We start from the raw sequence: 19,326 nt of genomic DNA on the forward strand, positions 1-19,326 counted from the left end.
GGCCTGGGAGAGGCAGCTGATAGATGTCTCTCTCACACATTTAGGTTTCTCTCCCTCTCTTTCTCCCTTTCCTTCTCTAAAAGTAAATAAAATCTTTTTTAAAAAGTGTAAATTCCTAGTAATTCCACCCTTCAAAGAGAACGTCATCAATTTGTTTTCCTACTGTTTTTCAAATTTATGAAACTGTTGGGTAAATAAAATCAAGTAAACTTAAAACTTATTGTATTCTGGCAGACTTCTATGATTGTTTCCCAATGACGAGACAGGCACTAAAACTGCAAATACATTTAGAGACCCGCGTATTAATTGCAGTTGAAACGAAGTCCCATACTTGGAAAACGGCACTTTTCGCTTGCGAAAAGATTGCAGCAACAGCAGCAGCTGCCGCCAAAGTTTAGTACTCAAGGTGGCAACACTTGCAGTTACAACCTTCTGAGGGGGGTGGTTCTGAGGAGTCAGGTGCTCGGAGGATGTGGTAGTGACAGCCAACGCCCCCCCTTACACCCTCTGCGTTTTGGTAAACAAGGAGACTTGCCCGCAGTCTGCAGACCGGGGAGGAGCTAGGAGGCGGGGCCATGGCACCTTACGTAAGCATTAGAAGGGCCTCCTATTGGTGGTTCTCAAAGTGCGGAGGACCTGCGAATCTTGATTGGCCTGATCCCTGGATTGACGGCACTTTTCCCGACGGGCGGTGCCTCTCGCTTCTGCGCTCCGCCCCTCGCGGGTGGGTGCCCGCCCTCGCGGCAGAGCGCGTGCGCGCGTGGCCCCACGCCGGTGTGCCCGCCTGCCTCGCAGCGCACACTCGCAGACAGTGGGGTAGCCCGAGCGGCGGAGGTCACCGCGGGGAGGCGGGGTGGGGGCAGCATGGCAGCCTCCATACGGCTCCGTGGAGCCGCCTCTGGCCTCCGGTACTGGAGCCGCCGGCACTGGCCGGCAGCGGCCAGCCTTGCAGCGGGTAAGGACATCGTGCCTCCTTCCCCCGTCCCTCCTCCGGCCGCCCGCTTCTCGCGCCCTGACGGCCGAAGAGGTCTTTTCACGAGAGGCGCTGCGGTTGGATCGGGGCTTAAAACCCAACATTTTGGTTGGTCCCAAGGTCTGGCGTATTTTGCGGCTGCCCTTTGCGCCGCTTGTGCTTCTACCCAGTAACCTGGCCCCGAATCCAGGTGAATGGCATTCAGCGCCCTTTCCGCAACTTAGGGGTGGGAAGACCTTGGGGTAAAGGGAAGAATATTTGGGTCTGGGGCGTGCTCCTTTGGAGTCAGGGCTCAGAGGACAAATGGAGGGCCCAGCCTCAGGTGCGACTCTGCGTCCACCCCTGTGACCCCTGGGCTTGCAGCGCCGGCTCGCGTTTTCAGCCTCCTTCCCCCCAGGGTGCACTCCGGGTGGGCGCTCCCTTGGGCAGCGGGGCCAGATTTTTGTTTAAACACCTTAATCGTACAAGAGTGGTGTCAATATACACCAGGTGATAAGTCATACCAGCAAAGTTTCAACTCATCCTTGACCCGCAAGGCAGGCTTTCCGCCGCCCCGTCTTTGGAACTGTGCTACCTGAAGATGGCATTTCTGTCAAATTATTAACCAAAACACTTTAAACGTCTTCAAAGTTGTGACCTGAACCTATCCTTTTCCTCTCCCCGTATCATTAATATCATTATAAGTTATGGAAGATAACCATTGACTTAGGAAGAGGCAGCTTTTAGACCCATAGAGATAAAACCTTTCTCATTTCAGGTGATTAACCCGAGGCCCCTTGGGCAAGTGAATTAGGGTATCTATCCCAGCGGGATCTAGGAAGTTAGCCCTTGATTCATCCTCATTCCTGCATTTTCTATTACACCAACATTCCTCTTTAATTTAAAAATTGGTTGATTTGTGTGGCCGCTGCTGTTGTTTTCCAGTAAAAGTGAGAGTTGTAACAGTTTAGCAAGAGCATACTCAGGATTTTTTTAAAAAGCCTTGGTATTAGGTTTGTTTTTTATTAAATTTGATTGAAAAAAGAGCATGCTCAGAATTGAGTCCTTAATAGCTCCCATTCCTCCCTCTCAGTAAAAGCTAAGCAGAAGAGTGAGTTTCCTCCCTGGCTTGAGTCGGGCAGGCTCCTTGTGATGCAGGAGAACAGATGTCTGATACAGAATCACAGAAACAAGATACAAACTCGCGGAATCTGCCAAACTTGAGTGTAACTGCTGTTGGAGCTACTGTACTGAGCTCCCAAAAATGCCTCCCACTTTTGCTCAGCAGTAAATTTTGCACCAATTTTCCCATGAATGTGCAATTCTTTCAGTGTTGATTAGCCAAGGAAGATGTGTTGTCTAGTGGTTTTACAAGGTGTTCAGATGATTTTTTAATAAACTCTTAATGCACCTTTCGGAGTTATGAAAGCTGTTCCAGTTCCTGACAGCAGAGCCTGAGGCCCAGGACTGTAACAATTGTCCCTGTGAACTGGAGCGCTGTTCCACAGTGCTGGTTAGACGCTTCGCCCTGTGATCTCGTTTCTTCGGTTCTTTACCCCGAAGGTGCTCTGTGCATATAGATTTATGATAAATTTTAAACAGTTCATTTTGTGATGATTGTTTAAAAGCACGTTAGCGATTGATTTTTACTCTGGAATTGTTTTAAATGTTTCTGTCAATATTAGTTTATTACAAAAGTGCTAACTTCTTTGACATTGGAGTCTTCAAAAAATACATGCAAGTTTGGAGTCTAGGGACTTAAGAGAAAGGGCCATGTCCAAATAGTAACACTACGTAGTGCTCCGAATTCTGTGGGTTGTCACCATAGTATGTTTTAAGGTGTTTATTTACTATTAAAAAAAATGAGACCTGAAAGTTGCAAGTTCATAGCACATCTTAATTTTAAAATATTTACAGTATAAAAAAGGAAATAGAAAAATTAGCAATATTAAACTATATACAGGTAACCCCCATATAACATGGTTGTTGGGTTCCTAACAAATACTGTGTTATGAGAATCCGTGTTATATGAAACAAAGAACTAGTACAAAAAAGGGGGTTAGTTTCAAAAAATTAAAAAAAATACTATTATATTTTTATGATTAAGAGGAATATCTTTATTAAAGCAACTTTCCTCAAAAGTACTACATATTAATATGAATTAAGTAATGTTTTCTTCATCACCACTACTAAGCTCCACTAACCGAATGCATTTTCTTTTTGACAAGATATCCTCATCCTCTGAACTTTCTTCAGCATTATCTTGATTTCTGTGTTCTACTTTTTGCAAAACAATCTGTTATTTTAGGTTGCTTCCTTTTAGCTGAGAGATCTTTATAAATTTCATTATACGGTGCTAAGCACGTGTGAAGTTCTCTCTTAAACTTTGTGCTCCTTTTAGTGCAAGGATCTTCATTTAAGAAATATGACTGGCTAAGTCTAGGCTTCTCTTTACACTTTTTAGAGTAAACTGATACGATGTACACACTTGAATGAAAAATTTTTAATGAGTTATCTTTTGCTCTTAAAAGCTTTTATCACATTCAGTATTATATGGAGATTTCCCTAATTTCGTGTTACATGGGAGTTTTCCCCAATTCTCTAACCTGTTAGAGTGAAACCGTGTTATAGAAGTACCATGTTATACGGGGATACCTGTATGTATATTACTATTTGATCACCATTTAGTAAAAGTAAGTTTTGCATTTTATCTTAGAAGGTAATTAAATTTATTTGTAGACTTCTTTATACAGATTTAAAAAATCTATACATGTAGGTCATTGTGACTCATCAGCATTTACATGGAAAAAGAATTTATATCAGATCATCTTAAAGTGACCACTTGACCAGAGGTGGAATGGGAAAATTAACCAGCATTAGGTACAGAAATGGGCATACATTTTTTTTTATTATTGGTCCCTTTCTGGGTAAGAAACATATTTTCAAAACAACACACAGCATAAATAGAATATGTAATGGCATTTTTCCTTTTTACATTAGCTTCTAGGGATCCACATAGTGCTCTGAAAAGCAGCTCATGGCTCAGGACCAAAAATTGACCTTAAACTTGTGAGATTACGTAGGAGGAATATTTATTTCTGCAATAACTTGACTCAAACAGTAAAGGCCTTTATAGAGTAAGTCACTATCTTTAGTAACTCTTCATATTAAGCAAATAGAATGCTTATAACAACATGTGATAAGCTGGGACACAGTGTATATACAGCATAATCTCATGATATAATGAGAACATACATTCAAAGGACAGATTATTTTTGTGTAGTGAGGTTAACTTTTTCCCTTATGACTATACTTTTTTGTATTTTCCTGTTATCTCTTGATACAATGAAATGCATTACTTCGATTAGGAGGAACAATCTTTGGAAATGTAAATAATTAACCTATTACAATTTTTGCATTTTGAAACTTCAAGAAGCTTGATTTTTGGTAGCACTTAATCCAAGTTATCCAACATATGGATAACTTTGTCCACATCCCATTGGAGAAATGGGGTGTAAGCTGTAAATTTATAAAGTTAGAAATAATTCCCAAATTTTCCAACTAGTTTCTTGGTATTGTGTTGACTGATTTTCTGCCAATCTGGTTTTAGCTATGGTCTAAATATACTATTTCCAGACATTAATGTGTGTGTGACTTACTTAAAGGAAGAGTACTAGTTAAGTTTGAAAGTTTTTAGGATAATGATTTTTTTAAAAGATTTTATTTATTTATTTTTAGAGAGAGGGGAAGGGAGGAAGAAAGAGAGGGAAAGAAGCATCGATGTGCGAGAGATAGATACACCAATCATTTGCCTCTCATACGCCCCTAATTGGGGACCCGGCCTGCAACCCAGACATGTGCCCTGACTAGGAATTGAACCGGCAACCTTTCAGTTCCGGTTCTTAGGCGGACACTCAAAACACTGAGCCACTCCAGCCAGAGCAAGATAATGATTTTGTTATACTCCTTTGAATTTCTTCTCCTTTAGGAGCATATTTTTCTGTATCGTCCGGGCATGCCTTCTGATATAGCACCTTCACTAAAAGATGTGTTTCCTTAGACACAGGATATTCTTCTAAAGTAGTCTCCATCCCTTCTCCTAACACTCTGGCTCTTCTAACCCACTAGGCAAAAAAGGGGCATTTGGCATAGGACTTGTGCCCTTGTGCTGCTTCTTGCCCATTAATAACAAAAGTAGCAGATACTTACTGACTCTCATGTGCCAGATATTGTTTAACGCTTTACTCGTTTATCTCAAGTATTTACAACAACCTTCTGAATGAGTCACTCTTGTTGATAAATCTCTAGAGAAGTTAAGTAAGTTGTTAGTTCAAGGGCATACATCTAAGAATGAACCTTATGAGGATAGGAATCTAGGTCTTTTAAACTGAGAGAAGTTCTTAGATATTACCATTAGTAAATAACCTCTTCTCTTTTGACATCAACTCATCTAATTACACTACCATATCACAATCTTCATTGATTTTCATGTTGTTCCATCCGGAGTCCAGGCCTCATTACTTTTTATCTCAACTTCAACAGCTAACTTTAGCTCTTCGAAGATCTCATCACTAGAAATTGCTATACTGTCAATATTTCAAAAGTTGAACTAGCCTTCTGGTTGATATAACACCCCCCTCTGATTCTTGTTTTACTGACAAATATAATATTTATCATCATCAAACCTCTTGTGGACCAGAAAGACACAGGATTCTTGTTAAACCCAGTGTGTTAAACTGAGTGTTGGTAAGGTGAGGTTGCACAGTCTAAATCTAAAAACAGAAATAACCTCTAATGTTATTTTCATGGTAGTGCAAGGCCTCTCTGCTCTGTCCTGCCACAGTGTGATTTCGAAAAGCCTTTTGTGAAAAAGAAGAAAATAAAGCAAAACCAGCATACATCCTTTTTTAAGAATTTTTTTTTCTATAAATAGAAGTGCCTCTTCTCTGAAAGTGCATGAGGTTGTTAGCCCAAGGTCCTGAGACTGTTCCTCTTGCCATTTAAAGGCCTTGGAAGTGTTCCTGTCCTCATAGAACCGTATTTATAAACTGGTGACTTTTGGTTGAAATACATTCTCCTGTATTAACATTGTATCCAGATTGTTTTTTATACCGTTGGAAAGGCTGGTTTCTAAAAATGTGGGGTGGGAAGGTTACAAAATTTTCCATTCTTAGACATTGTCCAAGCTATAGGTTTTATTGAACACATTAAATTTTTATGCACATTACTGAAGGAGATAATGTAGTTATGAGGAACCTAGAATCCTCCACATAACAGGTAAAGTATGTAATATGTATTTTATAAATGATAACATTTTAAAGTTTGTTAAAAACCAGAGAAACGATGTCCGAGAGGTAGAAAACAGAAGAGAGAGTGTTTAACAATTTATTACTGTTCTTCTGGAGAACTAAATAATTAGATGTTGGTCTGTATGCACATGGTCCATTTCTCTAAATGTGATTAGATCATTAGTTTAAAACTAGCCTTTAAAGAAATTTTTAATAGGAAATTCTAACTGTTGACCAAACTGACCCATAGATACAGAGAACAAGATGATGGTTGCCAAAGGGGAGGGGGACGGGGAGATGGGTGAAAAAAAAAAAAGAATTGACTTACTAATGTTGAATGATGTTTACAATAAAAATGTTATCTGCCCCTGTTGAAAATAATGCATTGACATTAGTGTGTTCTAGGTCATTGGCCTCTAAGACTCCAGTTGGATTCATTGGACTAGGCAACATGGGGAATCCAATGGCAAAAAATCTCACGAAACATGGCTATCCACTCGTTATTTATGATGTGTTCCCTGATGCATGCAAAGAGTTTCAAGATGCAGGTGAACAGGTAAGAGCTTTTCTTACGATTTTGATGTTTAAAAATGAATACAGCCCTGGCTGCTGTGGCTCGGTGGATTGAGCACCAGCCTGTGTACCAGAGGTCCCAGTTCGATTCCCAGTCAGGGCACATGCCTGGGTTGCGGGCCAGGTTCCTGGTTGGGGGCGTATGAGAGGCAGTCGCACATTGATGTTTCTCTCACGCATCGATGCTTCCCTCCCTTTCTTTTCTCCCTCCCTTCCCTGCTCTCTGAAAATAAATAAATAAAATCTTTAAAAAAAAAAAGAATACACATTCAAGTAAGTGACAGCTTTTTAGTATACCCAATGGAGTTGTAAGCCTGATTGCTAATTTTATTTCTTCCTGTCTATAATACATATACACAGAAGACCATGTATTAATAACTGAATTTAGAGTTTTGTTTTTTTTTTGAGCTATGAAGGAAATTCTACTTGTACAATTTGTAGAGTGGTAACTAAGGGATTAATGTAATACTAAGAATTTCTGAGAAATACAGAAACAGGTGAGAGAAAAAATAAAGTTAAATAGTTAACTTCTGGAAAACAGACTTGAAATAAGTACTGAGAAGTGCAATGCCTATGTAAAGAGCAGAATTAGGCAACTTAGAGAGAGGTCATCCAGCTCCTTCCCTTCGTGGGTGTGTGCCATATGGGGAAGCAGCAGCGTTGCCTGAGAATTGTCTTGGAACTTCTCAGCTGTGCCTGCCTACCCATCATGCAGTTGCTGAATACTGACACTGGAGCACCAGTTCAGCAAAGCTTACCAACCGCGATCAGTCAAAAGCAAAGAGTTTCATTAATTTTTAGTAAAATGGTTGTTACATTGGGTGAGAGGGCAGATAGGGAGCTTCTCTCTGAAGATGAGACATTTAGCCAGATGGCAGAGCAAGGAGGATATATCCGGATGAAGAATTGGGTAAAGAAGCAATTTTCTTTAAAAGTGGAAGCCTTAGTCCCCGGGTTCCTGGAGATTTCTACTTTCGGTTAACAGATGCCGGTTGAGCACCTACCATGTGTCTAGCAGTCTGTCCAGTGCTGCGGAGAATAAACTAGGTTGAGCTGCATGTGGCAAGGTATTAGTGTCTTAGGTTGCAAGACTAAGTAACATTACAGGGAAGTTTCTACTAAAATTGTATTTTGACTATAATGAAATGTGGAAACACTTTTTAAGGAGGAAAAAAAAAAGTAATAAACGGTTAAGAGTCATTTCATTTCTAGTAGGAAAATACATTATATTGTGTAAAATCTTTGATCACCTACAAATGGAAATGAGGTAGTCTGAAATGAAAGTCATGGAGACAAGATCTCTCAGATTCCTGAAAATAAATGAGAAGGTTCTGGGACACAGACTTAATCATTAGGTTTTTTCCCTTTTTTTTTTTTTTTTTTTTTGGTCTGCCTTGAGATATGTAAGTGGGGTGTGAGAAAGGAAAGAAGATGGGTTCTGGGTAGCTGCCCCTCCCAGAGCAGTGAAGAGTCAAGACTTGTTTTAGCCTCTGGTCTGCAGTTCCCACCCCTGCCCCCACACACAGTGGGAAAAGTTCTGTGGGTGTGGCTCACACTGAAGCAGCAAGACTAGAAGACAGAATTCCCTTTCCCATATAACCCTCTCCTTCACAGCTCTGTTCCCCTAAGAGTCGTGACTCCAAGAGGTCCTCTGAGTATTTATCGTAATAACAGCAGTGGAGGGCAGGAGAATATGAAATGTAGAGGGAGGAAGGGAGGGAGCTAAGGGGTAAAAAAAGCTTTGGGCCCGAGGGGAAGTATCCTGTCATAATAGTAAAGTGAAAACATCTGTTGATAAATGATACATGCTGGAAGCTTGAAAAGCATTCTGAACTGTGACAATGTCATTTGAACAAGTGTGATTTGCTAAGGGTACTCCTTTAAAAGGTAACATTATCCTTGACCGGTGTGGCTCAGTTTGTTGGGTGGCGTCCAGCAAAGTGAAAGGTCGCAACCAATTGATGTTTCTCTTCTCCCTCCCTTCCTTTCTCTCTAAAAATAAAGAAATTAATAAATGTTTTTTAAAAAATAAAAAGCAACATTAATTTGGATGAATAAGTTCTGATATATTAAAATCTCAGTATTATTTCATGGTTATATTAAGTTTTTTAAAATTTTTGGATAAAAGAAAAAATGAATTCTACTGCAAGGCAAGAAGACTAGGTCCGGGTGGGATAGGAAAATGTAGGTGAAAACCTTGAAACTTCTTGCCGTCGTGCACCATAGTGCAATGGAGGGATTAAAGATTTCAAAATTCAGACTATATTTGACTTGATTCTTACATTTTAAGGACAGGTGTCCCCTTTTTTTCTGCAATATTACTATGCCAAATGAAGCTGATAAAATGGCAGCCTAAGAAAGCATGTTTCCACCCCCCAGAGATTGCAGATTGGTCTTGGAAGGAGGTTAGTGTAGTTTCCACCTAATCTGCCCCCGTCTTGGATCTTCAACAAAGATTGCAGAATTGGCTAGTTGATTTTAAATGTCTACTGTATTTTTAGTGAGAAATTTACTGGAAGAAAAAGTAACAAAATAGTATCTGGGTCAAAAGCAGTCAACTTGTTTTAAAGATCTTTGAACATCTTGAAGAAGTACTTTTCTTTCTTTCTTTCTTCCTTTCTTTTTTTTTTTTTGAAGCAAAAACTGGGGAATTTATTGTTTCATATACCTGCAGAGTTGGGGAGTGGTCTGATCCCAGGCACAGCTGAATTTTGGGCACAGAGATAGTCAGGGTCTTTTCTGTCTGCCTTCTGGCTTTGCTTTCCGAAGGCAGGGTTCTCCCCTCAAGGGGCAAGATGGGCACCTGCAGATCCAGGTGAAGAAGTGCTTTGGAGTGTTCCAACCCTGGAGATTTTTCTTCAAGCTCTACCTGGTAGTAAAAGTTATACGTGGGTTCTGAAGGGAATAAAAACTGACATATTGAATATGTTTTTTTTTAAAGATTTTACTTATTTAGTTTTAGAGAGGAAGGGAAGGAGAAATAGAGGGAGAGAACATCAACGTGTGAGAGATACGTCGACAGGTTGCCTCTTGCATGTTCCCAAACTGGGGACCTGGTCCCCAACCCAGGCATGTACCCTGACTGGGGATTGAATTGGTGACTGTTCATTTCATAGGCCAGTGCTCAATCCACTGAGCCACACCAGGCACGGCTGACATGTTGAATGTGTTTTACATCACTGTATTTAACCAACGTATTTATGCCTTTAAATGTTAACCTGTTCTAATAAGGCATTTATAATTGGTTAAATATGTTATTTGTGGTCATTTCCTTAAAAAATTTGTACATTCTTCTTTCAGCATCCCTTTATTATATCTTTATTTCTATTGGAAACTCAGGTTTAACCTACAATGCATCGTTTCAACTTTTAGCATCTTTTCTGCGACTTTAACCCATGATAACTATTTGGCCTCTGTATATTAGAAATCATTAATCAATGAGTTGTTGAGAAGCATAAGCCCTGGAACTAGATTTTCAGGGCTCAAATCTTAGGTCTACCATGTGCTCGCTGTGTGACTTCAGATTATTTAGCCTCTCTCTGCTTACGTTTTCTCATCTTATAAATGGGGATAGCAGTAGCACCTTCCTCTTACTCCTAGAGAACCTGGCACATAGAAGGGGCGGGGCACTACTACTGTTGTTATGAATGTTTTTGCATCTATACCGTAGTGCTCTCAGATCTCTACTTCCCAACACCACACAGAAATACACCACTGTATTGGCTGAGTCATCGAGTCCAGAGCGCTTTGGAACAGAACTGTAGACATATTTTTAACTGAAGGAATGAGGGTAAAAATTAAAACCAAACTAGTAGGTAATGATTTGACAGCATCCTGCTCAAGAATATATTCTCACCACCCTTTCCATCCCGTGCTTATTTTGCAGAAGGTACTGATTTCTCTTTATAAGCATTAGCGTCAACAGCGTGTGACTTGTGCTTCATTTTTGTTTTCATTATCTAGGAATTTCCTTGGAGATGCCACTGATCTGTGCCAAAAGTCTTCCACCATTTCTGCATGAGTTTTCTGGCTGAACTAGGCTTAATTAGATTCTCTTTTGTTTTCTCTTTGAAAACTTGGAAACCATCCTGTTGTTCGTGGGTTGTAAGGCTGAAATGTCTGGTTAAGTGATTCTCCTGGGATCTAATCTGGCAGCCACTCAGGTCTTGTTAAATGAGAACTTTAAAAAGCCTCTTGCTGAATGGGCTCCATCACTGTTGACCAAATGTTTCAAGATGTAGGCACAAGCCATTTTTGTCAGTTTTTTAAGTGTAGGGTAATTTTGAACTAACTATGCTTTTCTACTTGGAAAGATTAAAATACACTGAGTGGCAAGTTTAACCAAAGTCATGTTCATCTTATTTCTTTGCAAGGATCTCTTACCCACTTACTTGGAAGCAGTGCTGAGCTTGACTTACATGACTGTTTTGTATAGAAGAGACAGCGGGATTTTTCTCTTTATGTAAAGCAGCTAGTTAACAGTTGTCTCCTTCCAATGGATGTGCATAAAGGAGATGCAGCTCCTTCTGTTCCTCTGGGCCCTCATGCCCTCACCCTTCCTCCTTCCCCTCACCTAGCAAAGCAGTTTTTGTCTTCAGTTTATCTTATCTTCTACTCTTTGTATTGCACACCTGCCATTGATGTGTACTAGCATATAGATGAATCTAAATCCAGAGAAATTGACTTCCAAAACTTGTAAAGACTGTTGATATCATGATATTCACAGGAACCAATCTCCTGTAGTCAAAATTGAGATAATGGAAAAGTAGAGTCATCTTAAGTCATAATAGCATGAGAATGAGGCAGTTGGAATTAGCAAGAGATTGTCCTGGGATGGCCATGACAATCGGAGCATAGCCATGGCCCAGAGTCCGCCAGGTCAGACTGTCCACAGACGTGGGGAGGGTAGAGTCTTGCTAATGCTATACATTTGTTCTCAGTCATTACAGATGCCTTCTGTCCCATCAGCTTTGTTTTTACAGAGGCTGTATCGTCCTAGAACTTAAGGTTACTAAATAGGAAAAGTTTCTGCCCTGGCTGGTGTGATTCAGTTGGGCATCGACTCGCAAACTGAAAGGTCACGGGTTTGATTCCTGGTCAGGGCCCATGCCTGGATTGCAGGTTTGGTCCCCACTCAGGGTGCCTACAAAAGGCAGCCGATCAGTGCTTCTCACATCAGTGTTTCTCTCTTCTTTCTCCCTCCTTTCCCCTCTCTCTGAAATAAATAAATATGAAAAGTTTCTTTGCCTAAATTTCCTTTCTACTTGGGAGATAGAAACCCTTAAAGATAACCCAAATCACACTTCTTACCTTGTAGATTCAGAAACGGAAGCCAGAGAGGATATGTGATTTGCACAAAATCACATATGACTTAGCAGTTGAGCTGTGACTAAACCTGGGTCTCTGGTTTCCCAAATTAGTGTTCCTTTCACTGCTCCATGCTGTTTTTGCTTATCCATTCAATTAGCAAATGTAATTGAAAGAACTCTAATTAGTTTGGCTCCTAAAGGCTTTTGTGGTTAGTGTCAGACGGGCAACAAGGTTTGTTTCTCTTCCCCCAGCTTTTGAGTCGTGGCCAAATTTTGTCAGTTAGTTATTACAGACTCTTGAAGTCATCCCACAGAAGGCAAGATGATTTGAATAGCTGGACACACACGTCTGTCTAACTGTCGTAATAAACATGCCCTCTGTAGTGCAAATTAGAGACTTATTATAATGTATCAAATGTATCTAGTCATTAGCTATGGAGCAGTTGTGGCCAGTACAGTGGTGACATTCCAGCCATCACTTTCGTTGTGTGTTTTTTCCAGACCCGTGAGCTTTGACACTATTTTCCAGTATAATTGAGGGGTTAGCAGTCCTCTGGCAACCCAAGCATCCCAAGAAGCAGATGCCAGGGATGCAGGGGGCTGATTGGCCACCCCATGCACTTGGCAGTTGCATGAGTGGGCACTGCCAATTCATTGGCATCCAGACCTTGGAGGTGTGAAGTATCCTTAGGTCTGTGAGCTAATTGTTGGTGCCCCTGAGGGCACCTCTCAAGGAGTTATCTAGATGGAATTGTATTTCCTTCAGTGGAAGAGCCTCTCTCAATTCCTAAGAGAAAGTCTGAAATTGACTCAGAACTATAGGCTTACTGCAGTCCCTGGAACACCTGCCACAGAAGGAAAGGCCATTGAAGGTATGCCCCCGTTTTGTATTAGGTTTATTAACTTCTTTTAGGTAGGAATGAACGGATGGGGCCCTCTTTGTAGTCCATGTTCTTGGTCCAGTCCAGGAATAGAGAACGATGACTCCTATAACTTTTCCTTTTCTTATTTCTTCATCTTACTGATCTGTGTTTTTCTTGAGAGAACTTGAACTGTTTGCCAGGAAATAGTTGTCTCTTTTTGAATTTCAGTATTTATATGGGTGTAGGAATGGTTTTCATTTAACTTAAATATTTCTTCGTAATTAATGGAAAAATTATTTGTAGCAAATCCCTATGATATATCAAAATATACATGTTGAATATGCCACATTTTAGGCTCTAAAATGCTGTATTGCCTTGAGAATGAAACATTGAAGGAGAGAATATCTGTTGTTTTTGTTGTTTTAGGGTCTGTGATGTTTGATATTATCATTTAATGTTAATACACAAAGTGCTGGGATAGCTGAGTGTCTGAAATTTTAAAGTATGACTTATAAAATTACTTTATGTTAAAATCACATTTATCTAGAATTTGATTTAGGAGGTGATAGTCTGTTATGGAAAATTGAAATGTAATTACCCCCAGCTCATAATATTTATGTTACACACTGTGTGTGGCTTCCTGTTCTTTCCCTTTCATCAGCTGTGCATCAAAGACAACAAGACAATGTTACGTGTATTTTCACCACATGAAAAGCAGAGGCTTCCCCATTCCTGCTTACATATCACTTCTTATTTCCTAGTAGAAAATATGTCCATTTCTAATACATATGTCAGTCACTCTACAGAGAAATCATTGATTATCCTCCTGATAATCTTTTGTCTTTTTCTAAAGCGAGGTAAGGCTGTAGAGGAGCTTTTGTGACAGTTGGGGTGATGGCTTCTTTCTGTTAAAGGAGAGTTTGAGTCAAGGAGTGAGTGCCTGGTCTCTTCTGACTTCTGTGGTTGCTGCCAGGCGATCCGGTGAATAGAGGTGTGTGTGTAAGAGAGAGCAGGGGACTGGGGGTGTGAGTGAGCGTCTGTGCGCTCACACAGGCACACACACATACAGAGGACAGAGAGAGCAACTTGACAGCATGTTCAGGGTCGTCATGGGAGCAGGAATGAGGGGGAAATGAGAGCATGCCTGAGGCCCCTGTGTGCGTCTCTCTGGTGTACGTACAAGTCCTGGTCGCTCACAGTCTGAGCCTTCACCGTGGTACTGACAGTCAGTGCAGGAAGCGCTCCTGGCCTTGTCCTAACCTTTTCTTTTCTGAACAGAGATTAGAGAACTGGGGCTCGATCATTTCACTAGGGGCTTTTGCTGTACGTTGAAATCACTGTTGAATCCTGTAGTTTGGTTACCAGCCCCTGTTGTACTAGAATGTTTTTCTTAGTCAAAGCATCTACCAAAAAGTATGCTGTTTAAGAATCCAAGTTGGAGGAATCCATGAGAAGTATGTCTGTTCCCAGGACTGTTGGGTTTTGCCTTTTCTCCCTCAACTCACTTCACACTTTTTAAAATAAACAGTAGATTTGATTCCATACAAAGTGCATCCGTATGTGTGTGAGGAACAGACGCTTTTAGACAGTGAGCTTTTTTTTTGTCATTTGGAAACAAGGATGAGTTTTATTCACTGTCACTGTTATCCGCATGCATAAAAAGTGGATCCTACTTGTGCTCTAGAAACTGCTTACGTTTTAATTTAAATGTACCTTTTAAATTTTTTTTAAAGGTAGTGTCTTCCCCAGCAGATGTAGCTGAAAAAGCTGACAGAATTATTACAATGTTGCCCACCAGTGCTAATGCAGTAGAAGTTTATTCTGGAGCAAATGGAATTCTCAAGTATGTATTTCTCAACTGTGCATATTTTCTCATTATGATAGTTCATGAATTTCACATTTGTTGAAACTATTAAGAAATTACAGTTATGTTTTTTAAAGCTTTCTGTACTGTTTCCTTATTTCTTAAAAGTGAATGTTGTGGTTTCCCTCTCATTGTAAAGGGTTTGTTTTTTCACTGAAGTCAAGTATGCGACTTTTGGGAATACGTTTTTTGTTTTTTTTCTGTTTGCCTCTGTTTCTTTTCTTTAACTCTTGCATTAAACCTAGGTTTTCATTGGTAACATGTTTAAGAGACTTTTAAAGCTTGCATGTTAAAGTGTACAAATGTTACAGGCATAATATGACTTATTGAAATTCAGGAAAAGGTTTCTATGAAAAATAAAACCAAACATTGGAAAGAACATCATTATTTAACATTTTATTATATAATAAAAAGTTATTGTATGTCCTCTGGGTTAGTACATCTGCAGTAAGAATTTTGAGGAGTTAGAATTAAAGGTTAGCAGTTACCCTTCAAATAAAATGTAAGTTAGGTCAGAGTTTCCAAGCCAGTGCCGGCTTCCCTGGCTTCAAGAACCTTTTGGTTAATTGCTGCCTCTTGCCAAACCCTTGTGGTCATGTTAGGATGACAGTAGTTGAATTCCAATTTAGTTTTCTGGTCTTCCTGGTTCCTGTTCCTAACTTGTTCTGTTGTTGAACTTCAGCACTGAGGTAGAACAAACCCATAGGCCCTGAAGACACATGGAGGGCTAAAAAGAAAGCATTTAATTTCATGAAGCTGTAATAACATGAAATTTGAGGTTTCTGGAAATCAAATTGCTTTGGAAAACCAACAGACTTGGAAGCAAAAGACACTTGGATATTAGGCAGAAAACTGATAAGATAAATGTTTAGATTTCAGAAAGGTTGAAAGACACTCATTTTGGATGGAGCCCTCAGGCCCACAGTGTGTGTGGTCCTGGGAAGACCTAGCTGTCTCATTACCTAGTCTGTTCCAATTATGGCCCTGCTTTACCTCTCAAGGAAACATTCTAAAAACTTGTGTGGAGACAAATCCTATGTCTATTAATATCCTTTACTAAAGAATATGGTGGCCAGCTACCAGAGCAACCTTGTCTAGGGAGTACTTTGAAAGAGTTGGGCTTTATAATCATTTACTTGTGGGTGGTTCTTTATTTTCTTCTTGGTTAGGATCATTTCTCTACACCCACTGCATGTGTACTTTTTGAGGTGATTTCCCATTTCTTAAAAATTTAAGATCATAAATATATCAATATCACAAAAGACTAGCAAGCTTAATTCTTATTTTTTAGGTTGCATAAAGTAGAACTTGATATAGTGAGGTGATATATATTAGAGTATGCTGTTTTGTTTTCCTGTGGAATAGACACAATTATTGCCTTGGGACCAGATCAATTCATATGTCTAAAATTGTTTTAAGCATTTTGTGTGCTAATTTTTTCTATAGGAAGATTTTTTTTTCTTGTTTATAGTATTTAGCAAAGATTATTTACCCATTCAAAATTTATATTTACTCAATTCTAATTTTCCTGTCATAATTCATATTAAAAGTCTTCTGGGTTAGTTTATCTGTAGCAAGAACTTTGGGAAGTTTGGATTAAAGGTTAACCATAGCACTGTAAGTAAGTTATAATTTAGGTCAGAATTTCCTAGCCAATTAGATTATAGATTATAAGGCAACTGTCTAGGTAGATGGCCTGCACTTACAATACAAACAAAAGTGTTTTCCCGTAGAATTCCATTTAAATATTGATGTAAAATATAATATATGAAAAGACTGCTTTCCCCTTTTAGTGAAGTATGTATGTAAATTTACCATAAAGAACAAAAAGACTTTGTGAGATTTCCAAGTCCATTCCTGTACTTCCCTTTCTGCCTGTTTGATATTTTATTTTGTCTTTAAAAATTTACGGTTTTTAAAGAATACGCCATCCTGAAGCAAATGGCTGAATTTCAGTTGCTTATGTTTATCTACCTCGTGGCAGTAAGATGGATATGTGAAATTTGCAATATGGCTTTTTGAAGACACATCAGTTACTTTTAAGAGACCCAGCTGCTTTACAAACAGAAGTTAAAATTCTACCAAATAACCTCTTTTAAAGTTAATAAGCATTTTAAGATGCTTAAATCTTAGCTTACCTAACCTCTACTATGGTTAGTGTGTATTTCATCTAAAACCAGAATTTATACCAGTTTATTAGAGTTTGGGTTTCCTTTGAGCTATAATTAATCCGAAAAAGAATTTCACATTTTGAAGCACCTCTGAAAATGCTTTTAATGGTAAACCAAAGACTACCTTCATATCTGGCAGCTTTTAGCAGATTCTGATTCTATAGGTTGTTGTATGAAATGTTTATTCAGCATTGTAAATTATATTTTTAAAACGGTAGTTTTAAAAAAACTATTTTTATTTATTAGAAAAGTGAAGAAAGGCTCACTATTAATAGATTCCAGTACTATCGATCCTGCGGTTTCAAAAGAATTGGCCAAAGAAGTTGAGAAGATGGGAGCAGTTTTCATGGATGCCCCTGTTTCTGGTGGTAAGTGGTAACTAAAATACATGCACATCTACTTCTGTTTGTCAGAAGTGATTAAGGTGTTATGGTATCCAAGATATTTCCAGTTATTTTTATACCTGTTACAAGGATTCTCATTTTCCTCATTAAAAATGAAAACAAACAAAATGACTTACATTATTTAGTGCTCTCAAAATACATTGCTTATTCTAAATAAGCAATTTAGAATAAATTTTTGGTCCAGATTGCTATAGGTAGGGATAAATTCCTGGAAAACTTAACTTTTCAGAATATATTTAAGAAGTACAGTAGTCCCTCTCTATATTGCGGTTCGCTTATCGTGGCCTCACTGTATTGCAGGATTTTAAAAAATATTATATTTAATTATCGTGGATTTTTTGCTGTATCGCAGGATTTTGTGGTACTGTATACATATGTTGTTAAAGTTACATAGGTTTAAGAGTGTAGAATATGTTTAAGAACATAAGTAGTGTTTATAAAAGTGGAAAAGGAGTGGGAAAGGTTAATAAGGGACTGGGAACGGTTTATAAGTGTGTGGGAAGGGTTTATAAAGCCTTAAAATATATATAAATACTAAAATAAATGTAAGGTTCCTACTTCGCAGATTTTCACCTATCGTGGGGGGGGGGCGTCTAGAATGTAATACCTGTGATAAGTGAAGGAATACTGTAATTAGCTTGCATAATCTTATAACTCTCAAAGAAATTGAAGAAAACAATTATTTCATGAGGGAAACATTAGGCCCAGATGATTTTATAGGTGAATGTTACCAAAATTTCAAGGAGCAGATCATCTCAATTTTATATAAACTTTTCCAGACCATAAAGAAAGGAAATGCCTTCCAACTCATTCTGCAAGACCTGTATAACACTGATACTTAAACCAGACAGAAACATGAGAAACAAAGGCTATACTTGTATGTCAGTTATGAATATAGGAATAAAAACTTAAGGTACACCAGCAAACTGAATCCAGCCATGTGTAAAAGAGATCAAACATTGCAACCAAGTTTGGTTTATTTCTTATATGCACAATGGCTTAATATTAGAAAACTATTAATATGTTTCACCACATTAACATAATTAAAAGTCATATCATCATCTCAATCGGAATAAGGAGACTCACTAATAAAATTCACAAAGCTTATTATTATATCAAATACTAATAGTGGGTATTTTGGAATGGCAGGATTGTGAGTATTATGATTTTTCATAATTTCCAAATTTTTCAAAATTATTTTGTAATCAAATACCATATGTATACATACACACATGCATATACACATACATACATATGTATTTATAACAGTATAGCAGTAGACAGTGGAATAGCATTTTTATTCCAATTATATTAAACTTGATTGTAGGTTTTGTAATTAAGAAATAACAAACTATATTAATTGAAATCAGTTTCTGTTTTTTCATAAAGAACCTCATTGTCTTGTAAAGGTACCATATATGCCTTATTGTATATATATATATGTATTTTTTAATATAAGTGGAGGTATAAATAATTGTTAGCCCCTCTAATAGTTATATGGAATTGGTTAAAGTGGGATTTGGGTGTAAATTGTGATATAGCACTTTTGTTTTTATTGCGATTTTAATTTTTTTAATTTTTAATTTAATTTTTAAAATTAATTAAATGTATTGGGGTCACATTGATTAATAGTGGTATAGGTACTTTGATCACAGAATACTAATAAGCAGTTTTAAGCTTGGTGTGTGTGTGTGCATGTTTATTAAATAGAATGGAACTAAACTGAACAATTCTCCTTTGAGTGGTTCTGTAATTGAATTTGAAAATTGATATGATACATATGATCTTGCTGTTGATCTTCTTTTGCTTTGAGAGGATAGCCTAAAATCATCATCCAATAATGAGTACCATTTGATTCTTAAATATTACTTTAACTTTTAAAATAGTCTTCTTTGTGATAAA

General features: G+C 38.4%; 1 protein-coding gene across 1 annotated transcript in view; it reads left to right on the forward strand.

The window, feature by feature from the left end:
• The first annotated feature begins 760 nt into the window (after positions 1-760).
• The window catches only part of HIBADH (3-hydroxyisobutyrate dehydrogenase), a 96,724-nt gene continuing 78,158 nt past the window's right edge, over positions 761-19,326 (forward strand). Inside the window, exons 1-4 of the mRNA XM_090287076.1 lie at positions 761-955; positions 6,636-6,796; positions 14,719-14,828; positions 17,267-17,388. Coding sequence (XP_090143202.1) covers positions 865-955; positions 6,636-6,796; positions 14,719-14,828; positions 17,267-17,388 — 484 coding nt within the window. The 5' untranslated portion in view covers positions 761-864. The remainder of the gene's footprint in view (positions 956-6,635; positions 6,797-14,718; positions 14,829-17,266; positions 17,389-19,326) is intronic.

This window comes from Furipterus horrens, unplaced genomic scaffold (genome assembly GCF_987537825.1).
Source record: "Furipterus horrens unplaced genomic scaffold, mFurHor1.1.pri manual_scaffold_9, whole genome shotgun sequence".
NCBI lineage: Eukaryota > Metazoa > Chordata > Mammalia > Chiroptera > Furipteridae > Furipterus > Furipterus horrens.